This window comes from Mixophyes fleayi, chromosome 9 (assembly GCF_038048845.1).
Source record: "Mixophyes fleayi isolate aMixFle1 chromosome 9, aMixFle1.hap1, whole genome shotgun sequence".
In the NCBI taxonomy this organism is placed as follows: Eukaryota; Metazoa; Chordata; class Amphibia; order Anura; family Limnodynastidae; genus Mixophyes; species Mixophyes fleayi.
This window is the reverse complement of record NC_134410.1, coordinates 123,405,911-123,433,437: the sequence shown is the minus strand read 5'-3', so window position 1 is coordinate 123,433,437 and position 27,527 is coordinate 123,405,911. Positions and strand designations below refer to the sequence as shown.

At 42.9% G+C, this 27,527-nt stretch overlaps 1 protein-coding gene across 2 annotated transcripts in view; it reads right to left on the bottom strand.

Moving 5' to 3' along the window:
- Positions 1-10,234: 10,234 nt before the first annotated feature.
- Positions 10,235-27,527, bottom strand: part of LOC142101201 (discoidin domain-containing receptor 2-like) — a 129,169-nt gene continuing 111,876 nt past the window's right edge. For both annotated transcript variants that reach the window (XM_075185475.1, XM_075185476.1), the window contains 10 exons: positions 26,638-26,884; positions 24,139-24,240; positions 21,691-21,848; positions 17,697-17,895; positions 16,965-17,209; positions 14,018-14,139; positions 13,444-13,641; positions 12,924-13,158; positions 12,671-12,820; positions 10,235-11,713 (listed from right to left, as the gene is read on the bottom strand). In XM_075185475.1, the coding sequence (XP_075041576.1) occupies positions 11,573-11,713; positions 12,671-12,820; positions 12,924-13,158; positions 13,444-13,641; positions 14,018-14,139; positions 16,965-17,209; positions 17,697-17,895; positions 21,691-21,848; positions 24,139-24,240; positions 26,638-26,884 (1,797 nt within the window). In that variant the 3' untranslated portion in view covers positions 10,235-11,572. The remainder of the gene's footprint in view (positions 11,714-12,670; positions 12,821-12,923; positions 13,159-13,443; positions 13,642-14,017; positions 14,140-16,964; positions 17,210-17,696; positions 17,896-21,690; positions 21,849-24,138; positions 24,241-26,637; positions 26,885-27,527) is intronic.

Genomic DNA, 27,527 nt, shown 5'->3' with positions numbered 1-27,527 from the left:
ACTAAAAGTGAAGAGGAGCTGTTAGATACACACTAATGTGCTAAACCAACAATACATGGTAAGCCGTTATTATATATATGAATCACCATTGGGGACTATACTTATTAGAATTTTTTTTTGTTTGTTTGCTACTGGATGTAGCGTGTGTTTTTAGCTATCAATTACATTTGCAATGAGATGTAGCATTATTTTGTCAGACTTTAAAGTCCCAACTTTTAAAACGGGACACCCATAAATCGCAAGGGGAGTGGCCATGTCATGCTAAGGGGTTTGACCACAGAGGGGCGTGTCTAGCACTTCTGAACTGCCAGGTCGTCTCCACTCCCCTTAGCACCCCTGAATTGCTGCACGTACCAAAGCACACACCTCCCAAGCAGGAAACAGCAAATAGGGACTTTCCTGACGGAATTGATTAATGAAGTACACTATTGTAATTTCAAATTCTAACGCAGAGGGAATGTTTCAGGATGCCAAAGGAAAATAAAGGAAAAATTCCAAACATAGAGCCCAAAGAAACAAACAGTACAACGGATATATAACAATACCGTATGTCGGTTCTTACTGGTCTAGAATACTGAGGGAGCGAATGTGGAACAGGAAGCGGTGGTGAGAAGAGGGACTGCTGCCCCGCATATTAATTAGCATAGTAGTCAGACAGATTAGCATACTGGTCACTCTGTCGGACCCTCTCCCAGTCAAACAGTGGGGTGGTTAGAAGAAGAACCCAACTCCTCCGTATTTTCTGCAGCCCGGTGTCGGTCCACTTGCAACGACGCTCATTTTGCCTGCAAAGTCGCTGAATATCGGCGTTTTGCAGAAATCGGACCTTAATACATTTACCCCAAGGAGTGGACAAAATAATGTAAAATTTATGAGCCAGTCAATCAAATCAAGGCGACAACTGGATCTTTAAATGAGTCGTTCATTGACATCAATAACTCCCTAAACACTACCTAGCTCCTAGAATTTATCCTGCCTTGTAATAAGCCCACATGTATGATGTATGTATGTATGTATGTATGTATGTATGTATGTATGTTCTATCATGCCGATGAGCGTAACCTTTAAAAATGTTCTGCGGAATATCCGCCACTTCCTTCCGGATTTGGGTGAAGACTCTAACGCGTTTCTTAGATGATATTTGTCTGTGGATGCTGTGTGCAGAGAATATATTGAATGTGCAGTTTCTGATTCATTTACCTTGTACATTATATCCATGGTATTTATTTCACGCCTTGATTGATGGTGAGTGAGCGTTTCTGAGGAAAGTAACTGGCTTTGTGTTTGTTTACTTTTGTACTTTTAAGTAGCAAGAATGTTAATAACTTAATACAAACTCAAGGGCGATGTCAGAGGATGAAGCCGCTGACCCGAATATTTTATTGTGCACCGTGACAATATTTCCTCGTGTTGCGCAATTTCTACAGAAAGACCTTGAAATAACTTAGAAAGATCAAACGCTGAGCTTTGCTGTAGGAGGTTAGATGTCATAAGGGCTTTAATCCACTGTTATTACAGTAAGAAAGAGATGGGGAGAGGGTAAGATGGGCGAGTTTGTCAGAAATGGATTCAGTTTCTTCCTTGTGACCCAGGGCACAGAATTATATAATTTACGGACTATAAACTAGACTTGAAGGAAATTTTCTAAACCGTTCTGCAAAATGTTGACCTCATTGCGCATTTAACGTTTCCCCGGCGGAATTTGCCAGGAGCGCGTTCGCACGGCCCAACCTCTCCCATCAGACACCTCTGCTGTGCGTTCCGATGGGGCTTTTTTTGTACTTAGCCAAATAACTTTTTATAAAATAAATTTGATATTTAATTTAAAGAACAACAATCAAATTCAATTAAAATAACAATTTTCCAACATTTTAACATTTTTTTGGACAAAAAAAATGAAAAAAAAATTAAATCGGAATCTTATTACATTTCACAATGATATCTGAGCCATCTGGGTGTACAAAAATAATTAAAAAAATTATATTTCATTAAATTGTAAAAAAACCCTCATTATAAATGTATGGGTATACAGATTAGACGACATAGACAAGACCTTTTAGAAGCTTTTAAAATACACAAGCGCAAAACACATGTATGTAAGTGTTGTAGGAACTATACAACATGAGCACAACATTTTAAAACAGACAAATCTTGGTAACGATCACACACGACTAGGTTAAAACTGTATCAAACTGTTTTGAAAAGCAGAGACCATTTCTGATATCGGCACGAGACCTAGCATTGCTTGTAAAATTTAAAAGAATGCACCTACCTCGTTGGTATATAACACGCCTATAATCCACGGCAAACTATATGATATAATTAACAATCCGTTTTACACAATGGCAACATAGTAATCTTTCTCTTGCGCGTTTATATAGTGTTTATATAGTGTTGTATAACCAGATGTTTGTGCAGGTATGCAGGTGAATAGTCAATTCTGCTATTAATTGAGGAATTCGGTGTTTAGTCATCACTATCGCCGAAGATTGAATCCCACGTATCTGCAGTGGAACGCCTCTATTGTACACTGAATACGTGCATCCGTCCCTACGCCACCTCGTTCCACCCATAAAACCGTAGGCTGTCGTGTCCTTTGCGCTCGAAGATGAATTGGACGCTGCTGCCTTCTCTGGTTTAATATTGAGACCTTCTTCACGGACACGCCTAATAGTATCAGCTTATTATAGACAGAACACTCGCTGCAATGATTAGTGTGATTAGTGTGTTATCAGCACTGGAACGTGACACATGGAAGCTCATTAAGAGACAAGTGTGACCTGGATCATCTGAATTAGATAACCAGTGCTAGTTTTCATTCACTCAGGTTGTTTTCAGCTGGCAATTGGTTTGTAACTTGGCTGATGTGCCAAGAATTCGGTTAAGCAGCACATATGTGCGTACGTCACAACGAGACGTCGGGAACCACAATTTTTTCGGAATAGGCAACTGAGGACTAAGTGACGCAATAATGGCAATTTGCAGATTTTTTTCGTTGTTGTTTTTCTGTAGATGCGTCGCTGTGCAGAGCAGTTCCCTTTTGTTGAATGTGGAAACGACATAAAGCTGATTCTGGATACAAATATATATGGAACAGAGAGCACAGGGGATTGTGTCGTATATAAACCACTCTGACTGATTATGTAAATAACAGGGCTAAGTAAAATAAAAAAGATGCTAGCAAAATTAAGCTATCAAAAGTTGCTTCAGAACATAACCTATAACCTAAATTTGTCTGAAGGTGCAGAGCCCCTGAGCGTGATTCTGTGCCTGAATCTCAATTGTAACCAATGTGTCATGCAGTCGGATGCAGGGGCATACGCAGGATTTGTAGAGGGGGGTTTCCACACCACGCCGCCAGTGGGCGTGACCAGCATGCATGGGGGCATGGCTATAATATTAGACAGTGCTTGGCTGCTCTCCAACTCTTCCTATCCCCATATTATACATGGGCAATGCTGCAGGCGCTACTGTTAGGTGCACGCAGCTCTCCCTTTTCAAGCAGAGCCGTGTGAAGCGGGGGCAGGGTCCAGCCACCTCAATTATACAGTGCCCTAGGCTTGGAGGGGGGTTTCCAGTGTCGAAGTCGTATAATTGGATGAACAAAAGTATATTGGTTAATATTGTTTTATCGTGCGATTGCACTCAGTATGCCACGCTACACTTTAGTGTTATTTAAGGTTCAGTTTATAGGAATGTCTGGTATCATATTAATCCCCTATTCATCAGCAGTTGTCCGGTTCATTTGCCGAAGAGATCGCACATTGCATACTCTAGTTAGTGATGTTAGGGAATAAATACTTAAAGTGATACTGACTATAAAATGCTAATAGACTAGTTGAAACTGGAGCTTTGACGTGAAAAGTCAGAGCACAACCCCTGGAGAGATGACCCCCACCTTTGGATATTTTGGTTTGAACTGGCCTATGACCTGCAGCACTCTGGACCTTCCTGATACCTGGACCAATAGAAGCAAACCACACCATCTCCATTGTTCTCATTGTAACACTGAGTGTATATAATAACAGCTCTCACCGGCACACCTTAGTCTACTCTGACCACAGTATTCTGGAGTGAAATACTGTTCGCAGGTGCCAGTGGGAGCGCAGCGAGCGCGGTAATGTATTTATCTTTTATTATTGGCTGTACTGTATTATAATCATGTATTGAATTGTTAAATTTTACATCTGCTAAAAATAAATTACTTTGTGCTTCGGAAACACAATACAATCGCTTATGCAATGCTTATTTGAAAACGATAAAATTACTTTAATACCAGGCACTGGGAGCCCCCCCACCCCCTTCCTCCATTTGCCTATGGGATGATCTGGTGAATAACGGGAGTAACACACTGCTGTTCTCCAACATTCTAAGCGTCACGTCTCAGGCGGTGTAGCTAGGCGCTGCCACCCACACCGGACGGGTTTCAGTGTTGAATTTAATAAGAGTGCGCTCCATGTATTTCCAGCTATTTCTGGAGCTCCTGTCCACTTCCACCACTGCCCAAAACTAAATAGTTCCTCTGTTACCGGGCACCATAACCCCTTTAGAGATCTGCCGATCGGCGTATGTAATCTACCAACAGCCATCACTACCGGCGCATTAAAGACCCAACGTCATCAGGTTTGAGTAGCGTGAATAGCATTTTCTTATACTTAGATCCATCCCAGGCGTGCAATGCGATTTTGGGAGCCATCTAGAGACAGAAGACACCATGGGGGAGATTTAATTGCGGATGATGTAGCGCGCGGACATTGCGCCGCGCACATTGTCGACATTTACAGTAGGAATGTCCGCAGATTTCTCTTCCAACCTCTTTGGGTTGCGAGAAAATATGAGCAGAGATTCCAGCCATAGCATTGGCACGAGTTGTCTATGCGGACTTTCCGGAGACACCTCGCGCCGAATTGAATCTCCCTCATACGTCTGACACCTCTGAGATGCTGCAGTACAGGTAAGTGCTAGATACACTCTATTGGAGAGTGTATCTAATAAACAATCATACATAGGATATGAATTATATGTACAATATGAACTGCTAAATATAAAGCCTACCAAAGTTAACCTTACCTTTAAAATATTTATATTATAACTTGTAATCAAGTGGAATAAATATATCTGTGGCAAATGCCTGATCTTGATAGGTCACAGACGTTTGGCAATCTGGTAAAATACCCGGTGAGCGAGTAGGAAATCTTCATTAGTTTATTATCAGTCCCACTAATCTTCTGGCCTCCTTGTATGGACGCATCTTTTAGTTTAGTATTCCCAATTTAGGAGGAGTGAGTGTAGGCCGCAGAGAGGAAGACGACAATTGATGAAACAATGGAGTTGGACGAGATACTGCCTTGTGTGGCTCACTGCTTTAGAAAATGTAGGTGGAACATATTATTTTCGCCATTGAGTTGTAGATAAAATTCTGCTGAATTTCTATAGATCTATCACAACGTGGAGAATGGTTAGATGAGAAAGAAACAGATCCACACCAGAATATCCACAGATCAGGTTTCATTTTATTTGGCAATACAGATTTCATTGCACTTCAGTCCAGTCTGGCTACAGGTAAATACATATTCCTTATCTACAGAGTGACAGTAGTACAGTATTAACAGATACACAGACCCTGCCCTCCCACCCACCACTTTTACAGGTCATAACATCACCTTTTTTTTTTATCATTCAAATGACCTTATAACATTCATGTGTAAAACAATAACAAGAAATATCCAGTGTGGGAGAGAAAAAAAAAGGCATTTAAATCAACAATTAAAAGTGAGAAGACACGCAAGGTGTAACCCGGGGAGATGTAAGGCTTTGGGCTAGATTTACTAAGCTGCGGGTTTGAAAAAGTGGGGATGTTGCCTATAGCAACCAATCAGATTCTAGCTATCATTTTGTAGAAGGTACTAAATAAATGAAAGCTAGAATCTGATTGGTTGCTATAGGCAACATCCCCACTTTTTCAAACCCGCAGCTTAGTAAATCTAGCCCTTTGTGTTTGCGTGGCTAGGTGACAACAAGATATTTTGGCTATGTAGCCATGTAGCCACCGACAACTCTCAGTGGATCTAAGTTACAGAGCACAATGGATAAGCGCTTTGCACCAAGATATACTTTGCTGTCTTTGGAGACGCTTGCACCATCTAGATATGTGCCTTGGAATGCAGAATAATCTACGCGCTGCGCAAAAGTGTGTTTGCGGATTGTGTGATGCTATCAGCCATACTTGTCTACCCTCCCGTCACGTCCGGGAGACTCCCGAATTGTGGGGCATCACCCCCGGACTCCTGGAATAACCCCCCCCCCACCGAATCCTGCCCACTTCCCTAGTGAGGTGGACGGACTCTGCAGCGAAACGCGTCATTGTGGCTCTGCGTGATGATGTGATTCACAGCGTTACGCCTCCCCCAAATCCCGTCGCCCGGACCACCCCCTGCACGCGGACGGCAAGTAGGCTTTCAACTATTGTAAACACCGCTTCCAATAGAAGTAGAAAATGAATTGAGGACCATATAAGAACAGCGTATTAGCCTCACCTAATCTAGTCTAATTCAGGTGGTTGTATGCCGTCATCTCAGGATCACCCAAGGGAAGTAACTTACTTCTGGACCATAAAAATTCTGCACAAAGAGCAGAATTATCTCATGAAAATGAGACCCAACTGAAAGTGCAACTGTCACTTACTAAATCTCTCTGATGTTAGGAATCATCCCCCGGTGGTTCTATGAACTCTCTGCCACTAGGGCCTATCTAGAGTTGGACGTATTTGCGCGGCGAACGTACGCAGAGAGCGAAGCACAAATATAGAACTTTCGGACGCATCTCAAGATGTGTAGAGATCATAAACAGTAGTTTCTGCATCAGACATGCGTCAGCCGTACAAGTGTAGAGAGGTGGCATGACAGTGTTAGTAGTAAATGCTAAATTACCCTATTTGTACACAATATAATAATATAATGAAGTGTCATAGACACACGAGGGAATAGTATCTTGATGGTTATTAGTGAATGCAAATGTTGCAAACACCTCCACCTCTGTTGTCTTCCACTTTAAAAATCAAATGGGAATCTTCTTACCAAGTGGAAATGTCAATGAAGTAATATGAACAGACGACCACACGGATATAATATAGACACAGCGCTAGTGATTTATGTCAACTGCAGTGGACAATGCGGAATAAGAGGCTGCTCATCATCATCACTGCAGCAACGTTCCGGTACCCGCAAGAAATACGCCCAATAAAAGGTTTATCTGAGGTCATATCTACATGCCGTTAAGTGGAAATGGCGTGAACATGCCCTTACTGTATTTGGTTTAATCTCACCTACCCACGCTTTGCCTCTCTGAACGTAAGGGACACAGGTCAAAGATAATCCGGATACGTACGCAGTTTATTGAGCTCATGCGCAGTTTGGAAATGCGAAACTTCTGCAAGACAAAGAAATTGTCATACGTCCAACTATAAATAAGCCCCATTGTGTCTGAGACCATCTCTCCCGGAGGCCGACCCTGGTTTATAAGGTTAGTGTATATGAGCTGACCTAGAACCCACCTCTCTCTGTTCACTTGTCCTCTCGTTTACTAATTACACCGCTGAGTATTGCTGGTTCTAGATCAAAGTATCAATATTCAAATCTTCTCCTGCCTCATATATCTTTTATTCCTTCAAGTTACTATACTAATCAGCCTGATGAAGGCTAATTCCACCCAAACGTGAAGATCCAATTTTTGGATGGAGCTCAGTCTAGTTAGACATTAATCCGATACTTTACTCTCCTGGAGTGCGGAGTTCCAAGTTCCAACCGGTTCCTTGACGTCTGCCACTGTCCTGCCATGTTCTTCTCGCTTCTACCGGCAGTTGGGTAACTCGGTCCCTGTATGATAAAAGCCCGCCACATCAGGGGTCAGGAGGGACACAGAGGTCTGCAGCGGTCCGGTCTTTGTCATTTTCTGCCGGCAGGGGCAAAAAGAGCTCCGTAGGATCATGGTAGACATCATGGACCCATCGGATTGGGTGGATCGGCTGACCTCACGTAGGTACCATACTGGATTAAGTTTCACCATAAGGAACTCAACCAAAATTTTGAGGTTTGGGTGGAGCTATCCTGTAATTTGATTTTAAGACCCTCTCCTGGTCCTCATTACTCCATTGATTTCATGGAGCCTGGTGGTATAATTCTCTGTTGTCCCGTCAGCCCCACCCTGTCCTAGATGGAGTAGATACATTTACATATAAAATTTATTAAGAGGAGATAAGGTTTACCCCTGTGAGTGGCTGTATGTATATATATATATTAATGTGTGTGTGTTACGACTGTGACCTGGGACATGTATAGCATACAATACACGTGGGCTGTATACAATGACACAAAATAGTAAATCAGTTCCATCAATTAACGATGGGGTCAGGCAGACTATGAAGTCACAGACAGCATTTTGGGGACAACATCCAACCCTCGGTGTCTCCCAATGGAAAGTTAAGAGAAATACAGGTAGATCTATGCACATTACATAGAGGTTGGATGCATATTGCCACGTGCCATTACACAGATACCACTGGGCCACGGGTGTGATCACACATTTTGGGTAATTTACCATGCACACGGACTAGCATTATTAGGCTTATATATAACCAATATAATGGATGTGAAGGCGAACTGACCGAGCCTCCTTGGAGGTGTCCCCTTCATGTACTATAAGTTGCAGAGTCTGGGCCTGAGTCATTAAGGAGAGCAATGCATAAAAAAAGGAGTAACTTTGCACCTGGGCAAACCCATGTTGCATTGGAGGGGGAGGTACATTTGAAATGTGGGGACAGATTTATAGTTGGGGTAGGGCATGTCCTAGATCAATTTTAAATTTCAGTGTAATAATAAAGCTATCAAGTATTTTTTGTGCTACATGACAAAAAAGCCAGTATTAAACGTATGTGCAAACTAATAAACTAGTTTGCACCCCTTGTATTGTGATATGGTTTGTCCCGGAGAACATTTACTCCTTTTTTTGCCTTGCTTTCCTTAATGACTCAATTTTTTAATTTTTTCAAGTCTGGTCGGACAGTTGAGCTAATATTTGACTGTTAAGCCATTTGTGCACCCATGGGCACAAATGGATTAAGAGTCACCTGCAGATGTGTACACCATACAGCAAAAAAAGTGACCCAAGGAAAAATTGGAACTTTATTTATTACTTGGTGCCTTGTACACTGTGCAGTTAGCCCCTAAAACAATCTGCTCTTGCCTCCCTCATTTGCCTGGACAACAGGCTGTAATTTACCACGATCTGTATACTGATTATTCTACTGAGCCTTAACTAAAGTTGCGGGAGTGATTTTGCAAGCCAATAAATTATCTGAAGTTGGTAAAGAACTTTGAAAGCAGCTGCGGGACTGAAGAGGTCATGCTGTACCAGTCAATAACGCATCGCAAACATCGTCCTAAGCCGAGAATGACTCCGGCCTCCCTTCCAAAATGCCTAAATAAATAATACCGCGAACATTGACCGTGCCGAGGATTCGCCAGGCTACGTGCTCTCATCGAACTAGCCACACCCCAATTTGTTTTTAATGTAACTACACCCGTTATTCAGTAGACTTCTGTCTGCGGATAAAGCAGGGTTATATTCTAATTACTTAAAGACGTCGTCCACTTTGGACAACACCCTTTTTAATCAAATAGATTTCCTCCCCCTGTATAATGAAATAGGAAAAAACTTGGGAACCCCAAATGTTACCTGAAGCTGAGAGCCGCAACGACTCAGTCGGTCTCTAGCGCTTCTTCAGAGCTCTATTTAAGAGTTATGAACAGTTTATTGCAGGAAAAAAAAATAACACCATTTGGCACGAGCTGGCTATCAGTTTTATATAACAGGGGTCCCATATTTGCTATACAACTATCCCTTTAATAAATTCTAGTGGAGTGAAGGAATGTGAATATTTAGTAAGTAAAATTGCCATACGATAAAAAACACCCCCAAAATAATGTATTTTGCGTTTTTGATCTGTCTTGTAGAAAAAAAGGGTTTAAAATATAACTTCTCTTCTTTTACAGAATTATGTGTAGCGCTTATTGCTATCCAGCTGTTCCGTCCTACAATGTCGCTTAATAACTATAGATCTACAGTTTATAAAAAGGTCACTTTGAAAAGAAAACTAACCGTATCTCTCATCTGTCTGCTGTACAAAACGCTCGATTTCCGCATATTGTCTAGAAAACTAAGAAAAGACATAACAAAATAAAAATAATTCATTTAATAATAATTCTTTTAAGTGTAGTTTATCTACAAGGTACAGAGAGCACAGCTATGCTATGGCATACAGCGAACCAATCAGAAACCGGCTTTGTCAGGTGTCAGTCTAGTGCAGGTTAGACTAATGAAAGCTAATATCTGATTGGTCGCTATCAATTTAACCACGTGTGAGCTGTTTGCACCAGATTAAAAATGTAAGCTTTACAGTCCACCAGTCATAGTATTAATTACCACATCTGTACAACTACAGCAAAATTTAGTCTTTCGGGACAACAGTGGCATGCTGAAGTCAGATTTTAAGGCTCTCCGACTGACTTCCCCCCCAAAAATATCCCCTTAATTATTTTTTTTGCCTAGTATACGGGAAATATTATAATACAGTAGATATGGTGTTACATTATCCCTTTTACAAATAATAATAACATTGATAAGATTGACAGGAGGGTTTTGGGGATTGCGAGACAGAGGCAAGAACAATGGCAGTCAAGTGAATGGTACAGGCTGCCAATCTCAGTAACACCTTTATAGGAGTTAGATGTACTCCTGTCGTGTGAATATTTTTATACATTCATATCATCTTATTTACATTACAAAAAAAATATAAAGGGACAATGAAGAGTGGGAATAGAGTGCCTTTAAAGGTTTTTTTTTTCTGTTCATTTAATATCTATATTTATTTTTACTGATTGACCTCTATTCCTGTATGGATATAAGTGGCCTCTGGATGTTGGCATTCGAGGAAGGTGCCTATACTCACTGGCTAGATGTCCTTAGTAGTATTCTATCACACATGATCCGTCCCAGATTATTATTCTATATACAAACAGTTCTGCCTTAAGGTGGTAGGTCTAAATAAATATTTTCCAATCGTTTTGGATCTGTATAATGGCAATATGATCACAACGTGAGACATGAACACACACATGGCCAGTACACGTATATATACACATAGAATATAGTGGTACTTTTTTTTATTTAGTGGGAGATTGTCCTACTTCTCACATCTTATTTTCCAGTCCTCGATCCCAGCGGGTTTTCTCCCCTTCTAGGGAGGTGCAAACCTTGCGTCTTCACCCCCCGGGGTCAGTTGTGTCAACCGCAGGGGCTGGAGCCCTTGAACAGGCCGAGATGTCCGGTGGGATTCCCAGGGGGGGGGGGGGGGGGTGGAAAGTCTACCAGCACCACAGGAGAACATTGTCTCTTGGTCCTTCTACGTCTACATCTAGAAAACTAAAGCCACTGTCCAGTATAGCTCCAGATGAGTTGGGTACAGCAAGAAGCTGCCGCTTCAGGTTCTAAAGTGTTCTAAGAGTTCCGTTACAGATTACACAATGGAATCCAGTTGCTCTATCAGGAATTGGTGGGTCGTCTCAAACGACGGTCGGTCGCTTATGTCCCGGCTCCAACATTTCATCATCAGGTCAAATATGGGACTTGGACACAGAGGCGTCTGAGTGAGATAGATCTGCCATGTGGGAGACATAAACAAAAAATACAGGATATAGACCATAGGGTATGTAGGTGTTCCATCCCTGCCCTGCCCACTTTTCTTCTAAGGTCACTTAGTGCGATCCATCCCATCTCTAAGGGGGGGATTTAATTGGAAGCGATGTGCCGCGGAGTGCCTAGGATAATGAGTGGCGGTAATACCCGCAGCCGGGCATCACGTCCAATTGAATCCACCATAAATCTGTTGACGCATTTCAAATTTTTCCTACCCACAGTGCAACATGGTTTGGCCAAGGTGTAAAATTACACCTTCTAGCTGGATTTACGCCCACCTATAATTGAGGCACATGACGTTCTTCTGTTTCATATTAAAGATCTAGCAAACTTTGGGCCATAGACATAATGTCAGGTCACATTTGTGAACAAATCTGAAATATTAAATGCCCCTTGTGGCCAATTGAGGGACCCCCACCCGTAAACTTGTGACCCAATGCTGCTGTACCGAACCATGTATTTCTCCTCAGTAGAGCTATATTGAAGAGGTACGAATGGATCGATAGTAACAGCCCTGAGAAAGATGTGTCACGTGGGGAGATTAAACTAAGGAGAGCGATAGGAGTAGGACAACCCTTTTTAAATACAAAGGAGAAGTCCACTTGTCTTAAACATCTGACCCCCACATCTTTGCATTTTAAAGCTTTTCTCTATTACGCCGCACTTGGTTCGTTTGCTTTTTGAGTTACAGCTACCTCTAGGTCGCTGTAACAGCTTTGTACTTTAATTACTTGACCCTGGTTGCTGGGGAAATCTTCTCTTCCTTAAAATAGCTATTTGTGGTGGAACGTTGTATTTTGTGATGTTGACCTTTTTATAATTTAAAAGTGGAGACTTGCGTTTGGTGTGAAAGAAACATTAATCTACAGTCCTTCAATGAACATCACGTCAAGTCTATTGAGCGATGTGACGTCCTTACCTGCCGTCCTTGGTCCCTGAAGAACTCCCCCGTGTTCTCGATGACCTGCTCATCTGATAGAACGCTGTATGGCTGCTCTTTACACAGAGTGAACATCTCCCATAAGGTGACCCCGAACGCCCAGACGTCACTGGAAGTGGTGAACTTTCCCTGTAGATACAAAGCAGAGTTGGGTTTAGTATAGAGAAGACATCGACGTGTTGCATAAAGGTCATGATTGTAGACCGCTCAGAAACCTTTCTCAGTAACTCACTAGTAGTATGCTCTCCCAGGCCATCCAGCGAATGGGCAACACCGCTCGGCCTTGGATGCGGTAATAATCTCCACTGTATAAATTCCGACTCATGCCAAAATCCGCTATCTTAATAGTGTGGCTGTTCCCCATCAGGCAGTTTCGTGTCGCCAGGTCTCTGTGGACAAAGTTCAACGAGGCCAGGTACTTCATCCCCGAAGCAATCTGTGTGCTCATGTATAAGAGATTGTGGAGGCTGTGTGAAGAGATAACAGAGAAGAAGTCCTTATATCGATACCAGACGTGAGTGAGAAGATGGAAGAAGATGTCAACCTACAGACAACACAAGTGCTCGATGGTGGCCCAACCAGTAGATTGAAACCCAACTCCATCAAGTCATCCAACTACGTCTCATTTCCAGCCAGAAAGTCAACAAACATACATTTGCAGCAGGATGTAGTGTATTTATGAAATGTCTAAACCATAAGGGAGGAACGATGAAATGCGAATATCAGGACTTCTCATGGAACAAGCTACTCACCTGACGGACGGGATGTTGTTGGCCGTGGTGAACTGGCTGCGGATCTCTCTCTGGGAAAGGAACTGGTTGAGGTCTCCATTTTCCATGTATTCGGTTATCATACAGAGGGGATCGTCCTGCAGGCAGACACCCAGCAAGCGGATGATATTCGGATGCTTGAGTCTGGAGATGATCTTGATTTCTTTCAAAAAGTCATTTCTGGGAGCGGGAAAGAGAGAGAATAATAAGAAGCTTATCTACACTAGGGATTTGGTCAACTGCACTACTGATAGTCACTAGTTTACAGCAGTCTTTAGAAGGTCTTTTACAAAGTGCAAGATTTTGGGCCAAGACGTGGCCCAAAATCAGCTTTGTTCTTGTTTTACACAAGAGCCTCTAAATTTCCGTCATAGCACAAAGGTTTGTGTAAAAAGATGGCGGCAAGTTTAAACTGGCCGGGCAGTAGAGTTGGACACACACTTGTGTGTAGCTCTAGATGTTGTTTTGGTTAAAATTAACCCTTAATGTCTAGTATCGGGCTCACTTGCTCTTTAACAGAGGCACGAGGCACCGCTCATTACTCTTGATGATGTACCTGGCGGTTTTGGTGACGTTAGACCGCAGCATCTTCACCGCCACCAGGACTGGCTGGCTACTGCACCCCCTGGTGGGCACTTCCAGGAAGTCATCTAGCCCCTCCACCTCGCACAGGTGAACCTGGGATAGGAATGAGGACATTGGAAAGGTAAATATCAGGCTATAATTAATAAAGTTAATGGAAGAAAAACAACTCATTTGTTATAAATATGGCAACCAACTGTTATTGCTATTTATTTTGTATGTATTAAATGTGAATATATATTTGGCTGATGACCACAATAGTCAGGTGAAGACCGTTAATACACCATCAGTAATTACACTATTAAGAGACACAGAAATGTTCTCTTACACAAGGGCACCATTAAACCACTGATAAGGCATCTTGGGGGTGTTGTATTAAGTGTGCCGTCAATCCTTATTAGCGAGACACTCACTTTGTATGCACAGACACTCACTGTGAACACGGGGTTGTGTTTTGGGCTGTGATTGACTTATGGACTGTGATGGTCTCTTGGACTGCGATGGTCTCATGGACTGTGATGGTCTTTTGGACTGCGATTGTCTCTTGGACTGTGATGGTCTCTTGGACTGTGATGGTCTCATGGACTGTGATGGTCTCTTGGATTGTGACGGTCTATTGGACTGCTATGGTCTCGGACTGTGATGGTCTCATGGACTGCGATGGTCTCATGGACTGTGATGGTCTCTTGGATTGTGACGGTCTATTGGACTGTGATGGTCTCATGGACTGTGATGGTCTCATGGACTGCGATGGTCTCATGGACTGTGATGGTCTCTTGGATTGTGACGGTCTATTGGACTGTGATGGTCTCTTGGACTGTGATGGTCTCTTGGACTGTGATGGTCTCATGGACTGTGATGGTCTCATGGACTGCGATGGTCTCATGGACTGCGATGATCTATTGGACTGTGATGGTCTCATGGACTGCGATGGTCTATTGGACTGTGATAGTCTCATGGACTGCTATGGTCTCATAGACCTTGATGGTCTCATGGACTGTGATGGTCTCTTGGACTGCAATAGTCTCTTGAACAGCAATGGTCTTTTGGACTTGATGGTCTCTTGGACTGCTGTGGTCTCCTGGACTGCTACAGCATGTCCAAAGACTGCCTCTGTGTTCACAGTGAGAGTCCGTTTAGACAGAGTGAGCGTTCCCCACAAAGGGTTCAATGAACTTTCTGAGTGCCTGGAAGTCTTTGAAAGCACCCTCCGCACAACACACAGCAAGAATAAAGCTAGATCTAAACTTGAGATATTGAGTTGCGAGATTAAATCTCATGCGATTAAACCAAAGGAAATAAAAGCTGCCGGTGTTCTCTTCAGGAAATCAACATTTCCTGTTCAGAATCACCACATGTTTCTTGAGATCAATTAAACACTGGTCCTATTAAACATTATGGGCTCCATTTATCAAAAGGCAGTGGTAGGAATAAAGAACGGAAAACTTATATCCTGCAAACTATCAATAAAATATCACCCTGAGATGGCAGTAACAGAAGAATGCTGCAATAAGCGGCGATATCGGCCCCATAAATCTGTTATCGCCGCAATTTATAGATAAAATTTCGCCAAGGCAGCTGATCAAATCTTACTTCCGCCAGTAATGTAGAGGGCGAAGCTCTATCTCCGGCAAAAAGCTTTACGTCCTTAAATATACCCCTTAATCACATGTCACACGTTACCAACAAATACTTTTATGTTATTGTGTACAGTGGTTTGACATAGTGCCCATGGAGAGCTCTGGCTGTTTGCATAGACAGTAATTGCAACAGTGACACCCGCAGGCTAGATTAACATCTCAGTAGAAACAAAACGATTAATGTTAAAAAAAATGCTTTTTCTTATTAAATGATTAACAATTAAGTCTATGTAATATATGAAAGAATTATGTTTTGTAATTATTTCACCCTTTAAAGTTGCAATCCCCTGTAAAAATGGTTCAAGTTTTATTAATATAAATCATTGCGATTACATGTAAAAAGACACAAGGAGTATTTTCCTTAGTATTTTGAGTCAAGCTGCTATTAATGATTGATTTCAAAGTGCCATGTGGTAACCATGGCAACCACAGCCACATGACATATGATATAGTGAGCAGATATGTGTTTGAATGTCTCTCTTCTCAGCAGGCATGCTCATAGCATTAAACCACACACCTTCACTTTCTGCCATCCAACCAAGGAGCCTTGTGACTGACTGGCTCAAACTCAGAAATCAGGTTACACTCTACTTTGGAAAGCAGAAACAAAAGACTTCAAATCTCCCTTGTAGTTTTTGCAAAAGAAACAATTAGAACTTCCTGGACCAAATACTAAAAACAAGGGCACTAAGAGCATGGGGGTGGAGAGGGTGCAACATACCTGGGCCTGAGCTTTCCTTGGGGGCCCAATATTGGTGGCTATGGTAGTGGTGAACGGGCTCTGGCAGATTATGGGAAGGGGGAAGTGACAGCACAGACCAATGGCTTACACCCCTCCTTGGCCTTTAGCTACAGCTGCCGAAAAAAGTTGTGTGTGATTTTAACGATTGCTCCTCCATAATGTATTTTGTTTGGAAGTGCAATGTTTATATGGGAGTATCACTGCTAGTTAATCAGCTACGCGTTTCGCTGAAACCTGTAACCCTTCTACATTGGTCTAATGGGACTCCAGAAATCAGCTGGTGGGAGGTACAGCCCCTTATATAAAACCACCGGATTACATACATTTGTCATTGATTAAATGTTACAATATATAAAACATCAATCGTACATGAGCTAAAATACAATCAACGAGCAAAAGGATTTACCGTATTCCTTGAAACGCGTAGCGATGGTGGTGCGAGGCACCTGGTCGGCTGCTATTGCCTGTGCGTGACGGAGAACAGCCCTAAGTGCTACGTGCTAGATAAAGTCATCTAAATGTTGGTCTGTATTGCGTACCTCCCCAAATTGTCCCTCCCCGAGTTTCTCCTTCAGCCGTAACTGGTTGCGCGGGAACTCTCCGACGCTGATGTCCTTCTTGGTGAGCGAGTCCACGGTGAGCGCAGGCACGGCGTACATGTTGTTCCCAGTGGCGCCCTGAAGATTCACGATGTCGGTCTCTGCGTAGTGCGGGACGCTGTTCTGGAACCCTTGGTGTGGGGTGGACTTGGTCAGGTCCGGCTCGGCGTAGTCTCCACTGCAGGCTGCAAATAAACGTCAGATCCATGGTTAAGATAATTACATTAGATTGAATCCAGTAACGAAGGTTAATTTTAACATTTTTATCTCTGGCATATTTATACGGGAGCCCTACACAGTCAATGCTTTACCCGTTGGGTATATAGAATATGACACGACTGGGCCATGACTGAGAAAGATTCTCACCTATAGATAGACTGTTTCTGTCTGACTGAAGCTCATCACCGTAGGGCAGGGAGTTTTCTGGTGCTGTTTGGTACTTTCCCTTCCTTTGAAACCACCAGCACGGTCTGTTTAGAAGACTTTCTAAATCGGGGGCATCATGCAATGACTTCACTACATAACCCTCGCACAAGAATTCAGGAATTGAAGGTCTCCAATATCTACTACCCAAGCAGTGCTGGGGCTTTTACATTCTGGGCGCCCCCCCTGGCTCAGATTGTTCGCTAGGGGGCTGGAACGGCGGAATCACAGATAATGTGCATCCCTCACCTGAATCCTCGGCACTCTGGGATAGCTCAGGAAGTTTCCGCAGAGGTTTGGTCGGCTGTTGGTAGTCAAAATCGAGGGGGAAGATCCTCTCGTAGGTGGGGTTGGACTGGTGGACTTGAGTCTGATTGTTATTGCCGATGGTGTAGCTGTAGAACGACAGGCGGACCGTTGCGTCTTCTTCCAGGATCCGTCGTGGGGCCTGCAGAGTGGAAATACATTAGAGACTGCATTAATCCCTCAGGAGGGGCTACCCTGTAGCCCAAATAGGACATTTCACCTTCATACAAAGAAATATATCCATCCACCAAACCAGTTTCTAAAAATTTGTTTTATACTTCCTAAAGGAGGACATAGGGCTAGATTTACTAAACTGCGGGTTTGAAAAAGTGGAGATGTTGCCTATAGCAACCAATCAGATTCCAGCTGTCATTTTGTAGAATGTACTAAATAAATGACAGCTAGAATCTGATTGGTTGCTATAGGCAACATCTCCACTTTTTCAAACCCGCAGTTTAGTAAATATACCCCATAGTCTTTAGTGGGAGAAGAACAGAATATCAATGACATAGTGTGACACAATAGATTACCCTCATCTGGGAAATTTGACAAATAATAACCAGACGCCTGATTTATATCTACATTAGTTGCTACTGACTCTACCTTAAAGCGTGGTATAACCATAATGCATAGTAATAACGGTCCTCATACATTTTCCACATATAACTATCAGAATTTAAAGGGGAATTCTTTGTATACTCAAGAGATGGTTTTTAAGTGCTTCTAGTCAAATTATAAAAGATGACAGACCAGACAGTCCCTACTTTACATGTCTGCTACCCTAGGGGGGCTCTGGTTTGTCAGTACACGCTCTGTTAGTTTCCATTCATTCAGGTCACATGACCACATGCTAAATTCTCAATCCTCTCTCACTTATCCGATTGTTGTCTGTGTTTGTGCAGAACTGAGATTTTTCTTTATACAGTTACATGACTCATCCGAAAAAATGACATAGTTTTCCCCATAACGCTGCTGCCCATTAAGGGGCTAATTTAGAGGCACGTGTCGGGTGATTTTGAGCGTATCGTACCCAAAATCACTTTGAGCATGTCTGGATCCGGCTCAAACACCAGTAAACGCAGCACTGTCCGCTTCATTTTCGAACAGAAAGGACACTTACTACAGGCTATGATTTCGGGGAGTGAACGGAGCAGGCAAGAGGCGTTTTACCGCAGTCAATGTACAGTAGCGGCGTGTCAAACTCAAGCGCATGCAGCCACGTCCGAATCACATTCTGGGCATCTCAAAGTTACTTGTTTTCTGACGTATCTCTTGCTCCAGCTACAGGGCTAGTCTAAGTCCTGATCAGTAGTGACGACAATCTTGTGTGCATGCTATAACATGTGTTTGTATTCAGGAGCAACTGTAAAAATTTATTTTATGTTCAGTAGACATTAAGTACATCCTAATACATGTATTTCATTATTAACTGGTGACATTAATATTATATATATATATTTCTCTGCGTTTTTTGGGAAATTTATAATCCACATAGATATTGGACGTATCGTGCAGTGTTTTGCGTGGTAGAGAAGAGCAGACCTAAACCCAAATACAACAGCGCACGTATCTTTAGATCCGCGCCTTGAGGAATTCGAGAGTACGCAGAGCCGATTTACGTGTGTTTTAAAACAAACGCGCGTTGCGCTGAGAATACGTGCCTTGATGAATCAGGCACGGAAAGAGCAAAACCATTTTGGTTTTCAGGTGGAGTGACCTTAAAAGGTGCGGGCAGTTTTAGAGTTTGCAGGGGGCATGTATCATAACATGAAAATAAAGCTGCTTAGAATTTGCGCGCTATATGCAAAAGCAGCCACTATTTCCCCTGCATGCATGCAAAAAAAAAGCATTTGCCCCCTTTGTATGCAACGTGGTTTGTACAGGTGCAAATTTGAGTCTAAATTAGGCCCTAAATCATTAAGCAGTGCTCCTCACAGTGAACAAAGTTTGTCTAAATAATAACATTTTATGCATTGTATGTTGGATCTGTCCAGACCAGAATACTGATTCAGGTTTTGGGTTAGGCAACCTCCAGATCAGAGGGTCTCAAACCCAATCCTCAAGAGCTATCAACAGGTCAAGTTTTCACGATTTCTCTCCGTAGAAACAGGTGAGAGAATTACTGACCCAGTAAAATAGATGAACTCATCTGTGCATGGTTAAAGAACTCCTGAAATCTCAACCTGTTGGTAGCTCTTGAGAGAATGGTGATAGCAGATTGTATTTCTTACAGGAACGAATGTATGAACCTATCTTTTGCGCAGATTATTAATTTTCTAAACTCTCTAAAGATCTGATTCTGACGGTACCCTCTGACACATAAAAGTTTTTACATTCAAGCCAGCAGTAGATACAAAATAGGACTGATGTATTGATGGCTGAAAGGCCTAATTGTCTGTGCAGTCATTTTAATCATTTACGTCTATTGCTTACATTTTTCTTTTATTAATAAACATTTATTTATTAATTTATTTTTTTACATCAATAGTTTTTGTTGGAGGTTTATAAGTATGGGGTCAGGGGGTACAGAAAAAGAGGGGTTAAAAAAGAGGGGGTACATAGTGGGGAGCAGACATAACAGTAAATAGCTAGCCACTAAACATTGTTTTAGGTACATAACAATAAAAGTGTATAGAGGGGGACCAACGATACTACGGCAATGAAGACTCAACTAACCGGATCAGTGGTGGGAGAACTAAGCCCGGATCCTTCTCCGTCCGTTCTAAAGTCATGCCAAGACATCCATTTAACGTATTAATTAATTTTTAACAAATATATAAGTAGCTCTTTATATAAGTTACAGACTCCAGTTAAAGACTCCATTCCTTGATGGAACATGAGATGTATCATATTATATTTACATTTGCTATATAGCTGGGTGCATGCTATGGTTCTCTGTTATCAGTAATTTTCTACAAAAAGGGACTAAGTGCTCATCCAAAAGGAACGTGACCTTAGGAAACCGCCGTTTTTGTCCTCTCTATGTTGTCCACATGGATATTTATGAAATGCATCAAGATAATTTTCTTGCGGTCTTCTCCAAGCCACTTAGGGAACTGCTCCGCCTGGACGGCATAGGTAATGTCAGGGCCCTCTTAACAACATTTTGGGCCCCCGGGCAAAGCAGTGCACCGGTGCCCCTATATATATATAAAAAAAAAAAAAGTGACTATATATATGGGCCCTGCAGCCCAGGGGGGCCCGTCAGAGGCAGCACAAAAAAAAACCTGAAAAAAAAGAAGACAAAAATACTTACCTTGCGGTCAGCTGGCGATCCGGCTCCCTCCCTGGTCTCCTCCTCCGTTGCGCTCCGCAATGGATTTCGGGCGGGCGTGATGACGTCACGCCCGACATGCACTGCGAGCGCCGCATGGAGGAGGAGACCAGGGAGGGAGCCGGATTGCCAGCTGACCGCAAGGTAAGTATTTTCCTCTTCTTTTTTTTCAGGTTTTTTTTGTTTGTGCTGCCTCTGACGGGCCCACCTGGGCTGCAGGGCCCCCGGGTACCTGCCCATTGTGCCCAATGGGAAAGACGGCCCTGGATAATGTGAAATATAGATCAAAAGATATTTCCACAGCAATTTTCTCTAGTGGTTCTCCCGTTGGAAGCGCATCTTGAGAGAATGGTTGTGTGGACGTGCTCTTAAAATGAAGCAATGTCCTTCAACGGGACTACTGACAAGAAGTCTGCTGTACGAAGGATAAAATATCCACCCTCCACTCCCATTATCAAATCCTTATCTCAAATGGATTTAGTCCTATGAAGCTCTTGATTCTTTTATATATATTAGTGAATGTTATAGCTGACTCTTTTAGATAAGCAGAATGTGTTTTAGATTTAGTTTTCCTTACTCTTCTTGCCTGTATCCCACTTCTAACACCATTTCTGAATCCAGGGTGATGATGTCTGATACTGCTGCTGCTTTTTGATACTTTACCTTTTCCAGTCTCTTTTGTATATATTGTTTCCACAGGATCAGAACTATAATGATGACGAGCAGGAGAATAATAGCCACCAGACAGCCGATCAGAACGGATGTTTTTGGCTCATCTGGCTTGTCCAGTTGTCTGCTGATGGTGGATGGGAAAGTGGTTTCTGGAAAAGAGAATGGACAATCAGAGAGGAACGAATGGTTTGATGAAGTCCAAGGTTAGCCACTTAGATTGAGAAAGGTAAGAAAAATTTAGTGGTTCATATTAGTCCAATATCAGAGTTCTACTTTGCTTGTTTTTTTTTTTTTTGCTATTATCTGAAATACTCAGCAAATATGACCACTGGGAAGTGTTAATGTGTACAGCGGAATTATTATTTTGTCCCTATCTCCAAGATAACATTCATAAAACCAAAACCATTTGGAAAAGGATCAAAAATTTGATCCATCGCTCACACAGCAAAATGTTTCCATAACGATCCATTCAGAAATTCAGTTATGATAGAAACTTTGATACATATGTAAAGTATTAAGAGATTTTAGGAAGCATTTCAAAGAACGCAAGGATTTCTAGAGAGAACACCATCTGTAATTGGTTGGTGGAAGAAAGTAGAACAGGTAAAATAAGGTAGTGCGTTTTTAAAGAAAAGGTGATAGTTGGCATATCTATGGAATAGTTGGGACTAATAAACTAAAATAATCTAAACATGCATAAGAGAAGCATAATAGCATAACGGTTTAATAAATAAATAAATACATGAGTAGGCAAGACATTCTTGTGCCCCCAAACTTAGGCATGAAGCCAACGACATATTTCCAGGGTTGTGGTTTTGAGAAGGCCCCAGAACCAGAGTGAGTTGGACTTGTTAGGTATTTGTGAGTTGATGTGTATAATTAGGCTAGTGGCACATGCACACTTTGTACACCCTTATATTTTATATGTTGTGTTTTCCTGTACATACCAGTCAACATTAGAACTGAGTTCCTACCATACAATCAATTGTATGCTCTGTTAAAGCTGTCAGAAGCAAATCAGATGTTGTGTATTAGGAACCTATGCTGTCCACTATGTGCAGGAACAGAGACAGCAGAAGAAGTGAGGTCCCTAGGCTTATGTAAGAGGATACTCAAAGTGCTAGTAATCTTATAAAGTTGTGTGTTGGAGTTTACAGTTGGACATTTGTTGAAGTTCTTAGTTAAACATTTGGAGATCATAGTTAGCCAGTGGTGAGTTGGAGGTCACAGGCAGCGGTGAGTTGGAGGTCATAGGCAGCTGTGAGGTGGAGGTCATAGTTAGGCAGCTGTGAGGTGGAGGTAATAGTTAGGCAGCTGTGAGGTGGAGGTCATAGTTAGGCAGCGATGAGGTGGAGGTCACAGTTAGGCAGTGGTGAGTTGGATGTCATAGTTAGGCAGCTGTGAGGTGGAGGTCATAGTAAGGCAGCGGTGAGTTGGAGGTCATAGTTAGGCAGCGGTGAGTTGGAGGTCATAGTTAGGCAGCTGTGAGGTGGAGGTCATAGTTAGGCAGCTGTGAGGTGGAGGTCATAGTTAGGCAGTGGTGATTTGGAGGTCATAGTTAGGCAGTGGTGATTTGGAGGTCATAGTTAGCCAGGGGTGAGTTGGAGGTCACAGGCAGCGGTGAGTTGGAGGTCATAGTTAGGCAGCTGTGAGGTGGAGGTTATAGTTAGGCAGCTGTGAGGTGAAGGTCATAGGCAGCTGTGAGGTGGAGGTCATAGTTAGGCAGCTGTGAGGTGGAGGTCATAGTTAGGCAGCTGTGAGGTGGAGGTCATAGTTAGGCAGCTGTGAGGTGGAGGTCATTGTTAGGCAGTGGTGATTTGGAGGTCATAGTTAGCCAGGGGTGAGTTGGAGGTCACAGGCAGCTGTGAGGTGGAGGTCATAGGCAGCTGTGAGGTGGAGGTCATAGTTAGGCAGCTGTGAGGTGGAGGTCATAGTTAGGCAGCTGTGAGGTGGAGGTCATTGTTAGGCAGTGGTGATGTGGAGGTCATTGTTAGGCAGTGGTGATTTGGAGGTCATAGTTAGCCAGGGGTGAGTTGGAGGTCACAGGCAGCTGTGAGGTGGAGGTCATAGTTAGGCAGCTGTGAGGTGGAGGTCATAGTTAGGCAGCTGTGAGGTGGAGGTCATAGTTAGGCAGCTGTGAGGTGGAGGTCATTGTTAGGCAGTGGTGATTTGGAGGTCATAGTTAGGCAGCTGTGAGGTGGAGGTCATTGTTAGGCAGTGGTGATTTGGAGGTCATAGTTAGGCAGCTGTGAGGTGGAGGTCATTGTTAGGCAGTGGTGATTTGGAGGTCATAGTTAGGCAGTGGAGAGTTGGAGTTAATAGTTAAGCAGTTGTGAGTTATTAGGCAGTTGTGAGTTATTGGACAGGTGTGATTGGGAGGTAATTGTTAGGCAGTTGTGAGTCGGAGACCACAATTAATCAGTTGTGAGTGTCACTTACCCGATATCCTTTCAGTTGTGTTCAGGAAGGGGGTCTCAGTGGTAGCAACCCTGGCAGTAGTAGGGTGGAGAGTAACACTGGTGGGCATCGCAATATCCATGTCTGGGGTGGAGAGCGTAACAAGAGCACTGAACAATAATGATACTGCAATATTATTTATTTAAGGATGCATGATATACATTATGTTTCACTAACTCATTCCCTGAAGTCTCACTGTTATCATAGAGCACTGGATATTTGTACTATTCACACTGTCTCACGACTGCCTCGGTGTTTGTGTGAATGGTCCCACGGTTGTCAACTTGTCTTTTAAAAACCTTCTTCTCCCCTATTTCCCTAGTTACATAAAACCTGGACACCCGGATGGCTGGATCACGTTGTAGGAATCTCAGCTATAGGTAAGCTGGGTGGGTGGGGGTGGGGCTGAGCATAGGGATGTCCATGGTGCCGATCCAATCAGGAGCGACGTCCCAAAAGTAGCGTTAGTGCCCACAGTACCGGCAATTACGATACATAAATCTTTACTTGATTTTTCGGTTTTAACCATGAACATCCCGCGGCGGGACCTCGCCTCTCATTGAATCTTCCCCCATACGTTTCATTTTGAATGTTAGCTATATCAGGTGTCATCTAGATTTGGGCATATGTCAATTTTTGACGCATACATATGCGCATTTCCAAACTGGTCATGCATACCATAATACGTCTATATCTAGACAGGCGTGACAGCGTTAGTTGGGTGCAGTATTCAATTAAGCGTACCAATGCTCCACTGGAGATGCGACCTAATAAGATTTGGACGTATTCCCAAACATGCATCTTAGGAGACGCATATTTTGCGGGTACTGGGGGCTTGTTGTAAAGATACGTGATGATGATGATGATGACGATGACAATAATGACACCTGCAGCGCTATCTAGCCGCTTCTGATTACCTGATTCCGTATTCTAGTACTTAATTAACATCGCGTCTAGATTGGGGGCATGTCCACAGCCTTCTATTCAGATGACTTATTTGTCATTTACATTTGGACTACTGGCGGAAAGAAGATGCCCATTGGATTTTTAAACGACGGAGGGTGTGTTTGGATTTTATTGACATTTGTTTAATTGTACAAGAAAATTGTGTCACATTCATTAATAACACTTTTAAGACACTTTTTTTCCCTTCTGCACCGTATGTATATATATCCGATACTTCATTACATTATACTTTGTACGAATAGGGTAATGCAACTTCCGCATTTACTACTAACACTGTCAACCTGCATCTCTACACTATAGTGGAATGTAAGTGCACACATTTGTCCACTTGATGCAGAAATACAGCTTTTTTGGAGTTTAACATATCCCACGTAAAGTTTTTTTTTTTCTCTTTTTGTTTTTTGCGACAGAATCTTTATGAGCTCGGAGCGCAAAATGTGTCAATTTCTAATTGAGGCCCATTAAGTATTATTCATTGATTGTAGGTGTGCTTTATACATGTTAGATGTCCTTTCTATTTAAGGTGTATTATGTGTATTCGTTGTATTCTACTCCTCTTAAGTGTATTATGTGTTTAGTTATATTATATTTATTGTGTCTGTTGTTTGTTATATGTACACGACATCTCCTACCCAGAAGTGGTATGTAGTGTACACCTAATTTTGCTAATCATGTGAAACAAAATCCACCTGAATGCGCTGAAATTCCCATTACTGTATAAATCATATATATAGTGGGGGTTTTAACACCTTTAGCAGATAGGTCCAGCAGGTTTCACCTGAATTAACAGTCAAGTATTATTATTATTAATTTTATTATTATTAATTTTTATTTATAGGTGTCCGTAGCGCCGTACAGGGACAAACAAAATTACAATACGAGGTGAGACAGCACAGTACAGTAAACAATAAGCACAGTAACTCAGTGAGCTCAAAGCACAGCTAGGGGTGGGGGGGAGGGGAGAGGGGAAGGTCCGCATACGACGGAGCCCAAGAGGGAGGGCACGGATGACAGGGAAACCCCCAGAGGGGAGAGGAGCGAGCGAGAGGGGACGGGGATAAGAGGGTCCTCGAGGAGGAGGGCTAGGTAGCTGGAGAGCAGAGTTGAAAGTGGTGAAGACAGGAGGAGAGATGACCCTGCTCAAAGGAGCGTACAATCTAAGGGGTGGGGTAGACAGACAGAGAGACACGGAGGTGAGAGGGAGAGAAGGAGGAACCGAGGATAAGGGAAGGGGAATGAAGAGGCAGAAGAAAAGGTAGGAAGTTAAGTGGGAGACTGGAAGGCTTTAAGAAAAAGGTTTTTAAAGCCCGTTTGAAACTGGACAGATTAGGGGATGATCTGATGGAGGGGGGAGCTTGTTCCAGTGGAGGGGGGCAGCGCGGGCGAAGTAGAAAACAGACAATAACATAGATTCTGCACGTCTGAGCTCTAACTAACAGCACATATTCTAACTATCCAACACTGGTCACAGAACAAAATCACAGGTTAAGCTCACGAAATATGTTGCCGTCTTACCTGACTGGAAGGAGATCTCGCTGAACATCATCCAATTGTCTGCAAAATAGAACCTGCAGAGGATGAAGCTCCCCACTCGTTGCTGCAGCGGGATAATGACGAACCTACAACTGGGGTTCTTGTCGTCCAGTATCGTCACCATCTCCACTGACTCCGGCTCCCAGTCAGACTGCTGGCGGGATTTGAAGAGACACTCGGCCCTCTGGAAAATCTTTACCCCCTTGGTGAACATGTTGTTACAATGTACCTGGTAAATTAACCGAGAAACACTCAGATCTCATCTTACACTTAGGAAACGTTCACATCTTTATTTCGCCATTCTTATCCAACTCATAATGCATTAAAATTGCACGTGGTTCCCATGCAATATTTAACTGATTTTCACAGTCCCGAGGCCCACGCTGTGGTCATGTCTGGTTCCTCATTTACATAGGCAAACCGAGGGGGGGGGGGGGGGGGGTTACTAGTGCCTGGAAACCCCCCATTCAAGCTTGGGGCACTGTATAATTGAGGTGTCTGGACCCTGTCCCCGCTTCACACGGCTCTGCTTGAAAAGGGAGAGCTGCGTGCACCTAGCAGTAGTGCACGCAGCATTGCCCATGTATATTGTGGGGATAGGAAGAGTTGGAGAGCAGCCAAGCACTGTCTAATATTATAGCCACGCCCCCATACATGCTGGTCACGCCCACTGGTGGCGTGGTGTGGAAACGCCCCTCTACAAATCTTGCGTGTGCCCCTGATTTGGGGCTAGATGCATAAGATCTGGGTGTAAATGAGTACAGGTAAGCCTGTTTGTCTTAATAGAGAGACAGAGGGAAATAGAGAAAAAGAAAGAGATAGAGGAAGCTAGAGAGAAAAAGAGAGAGAGAAAGAAATAGACAGACAAGGGT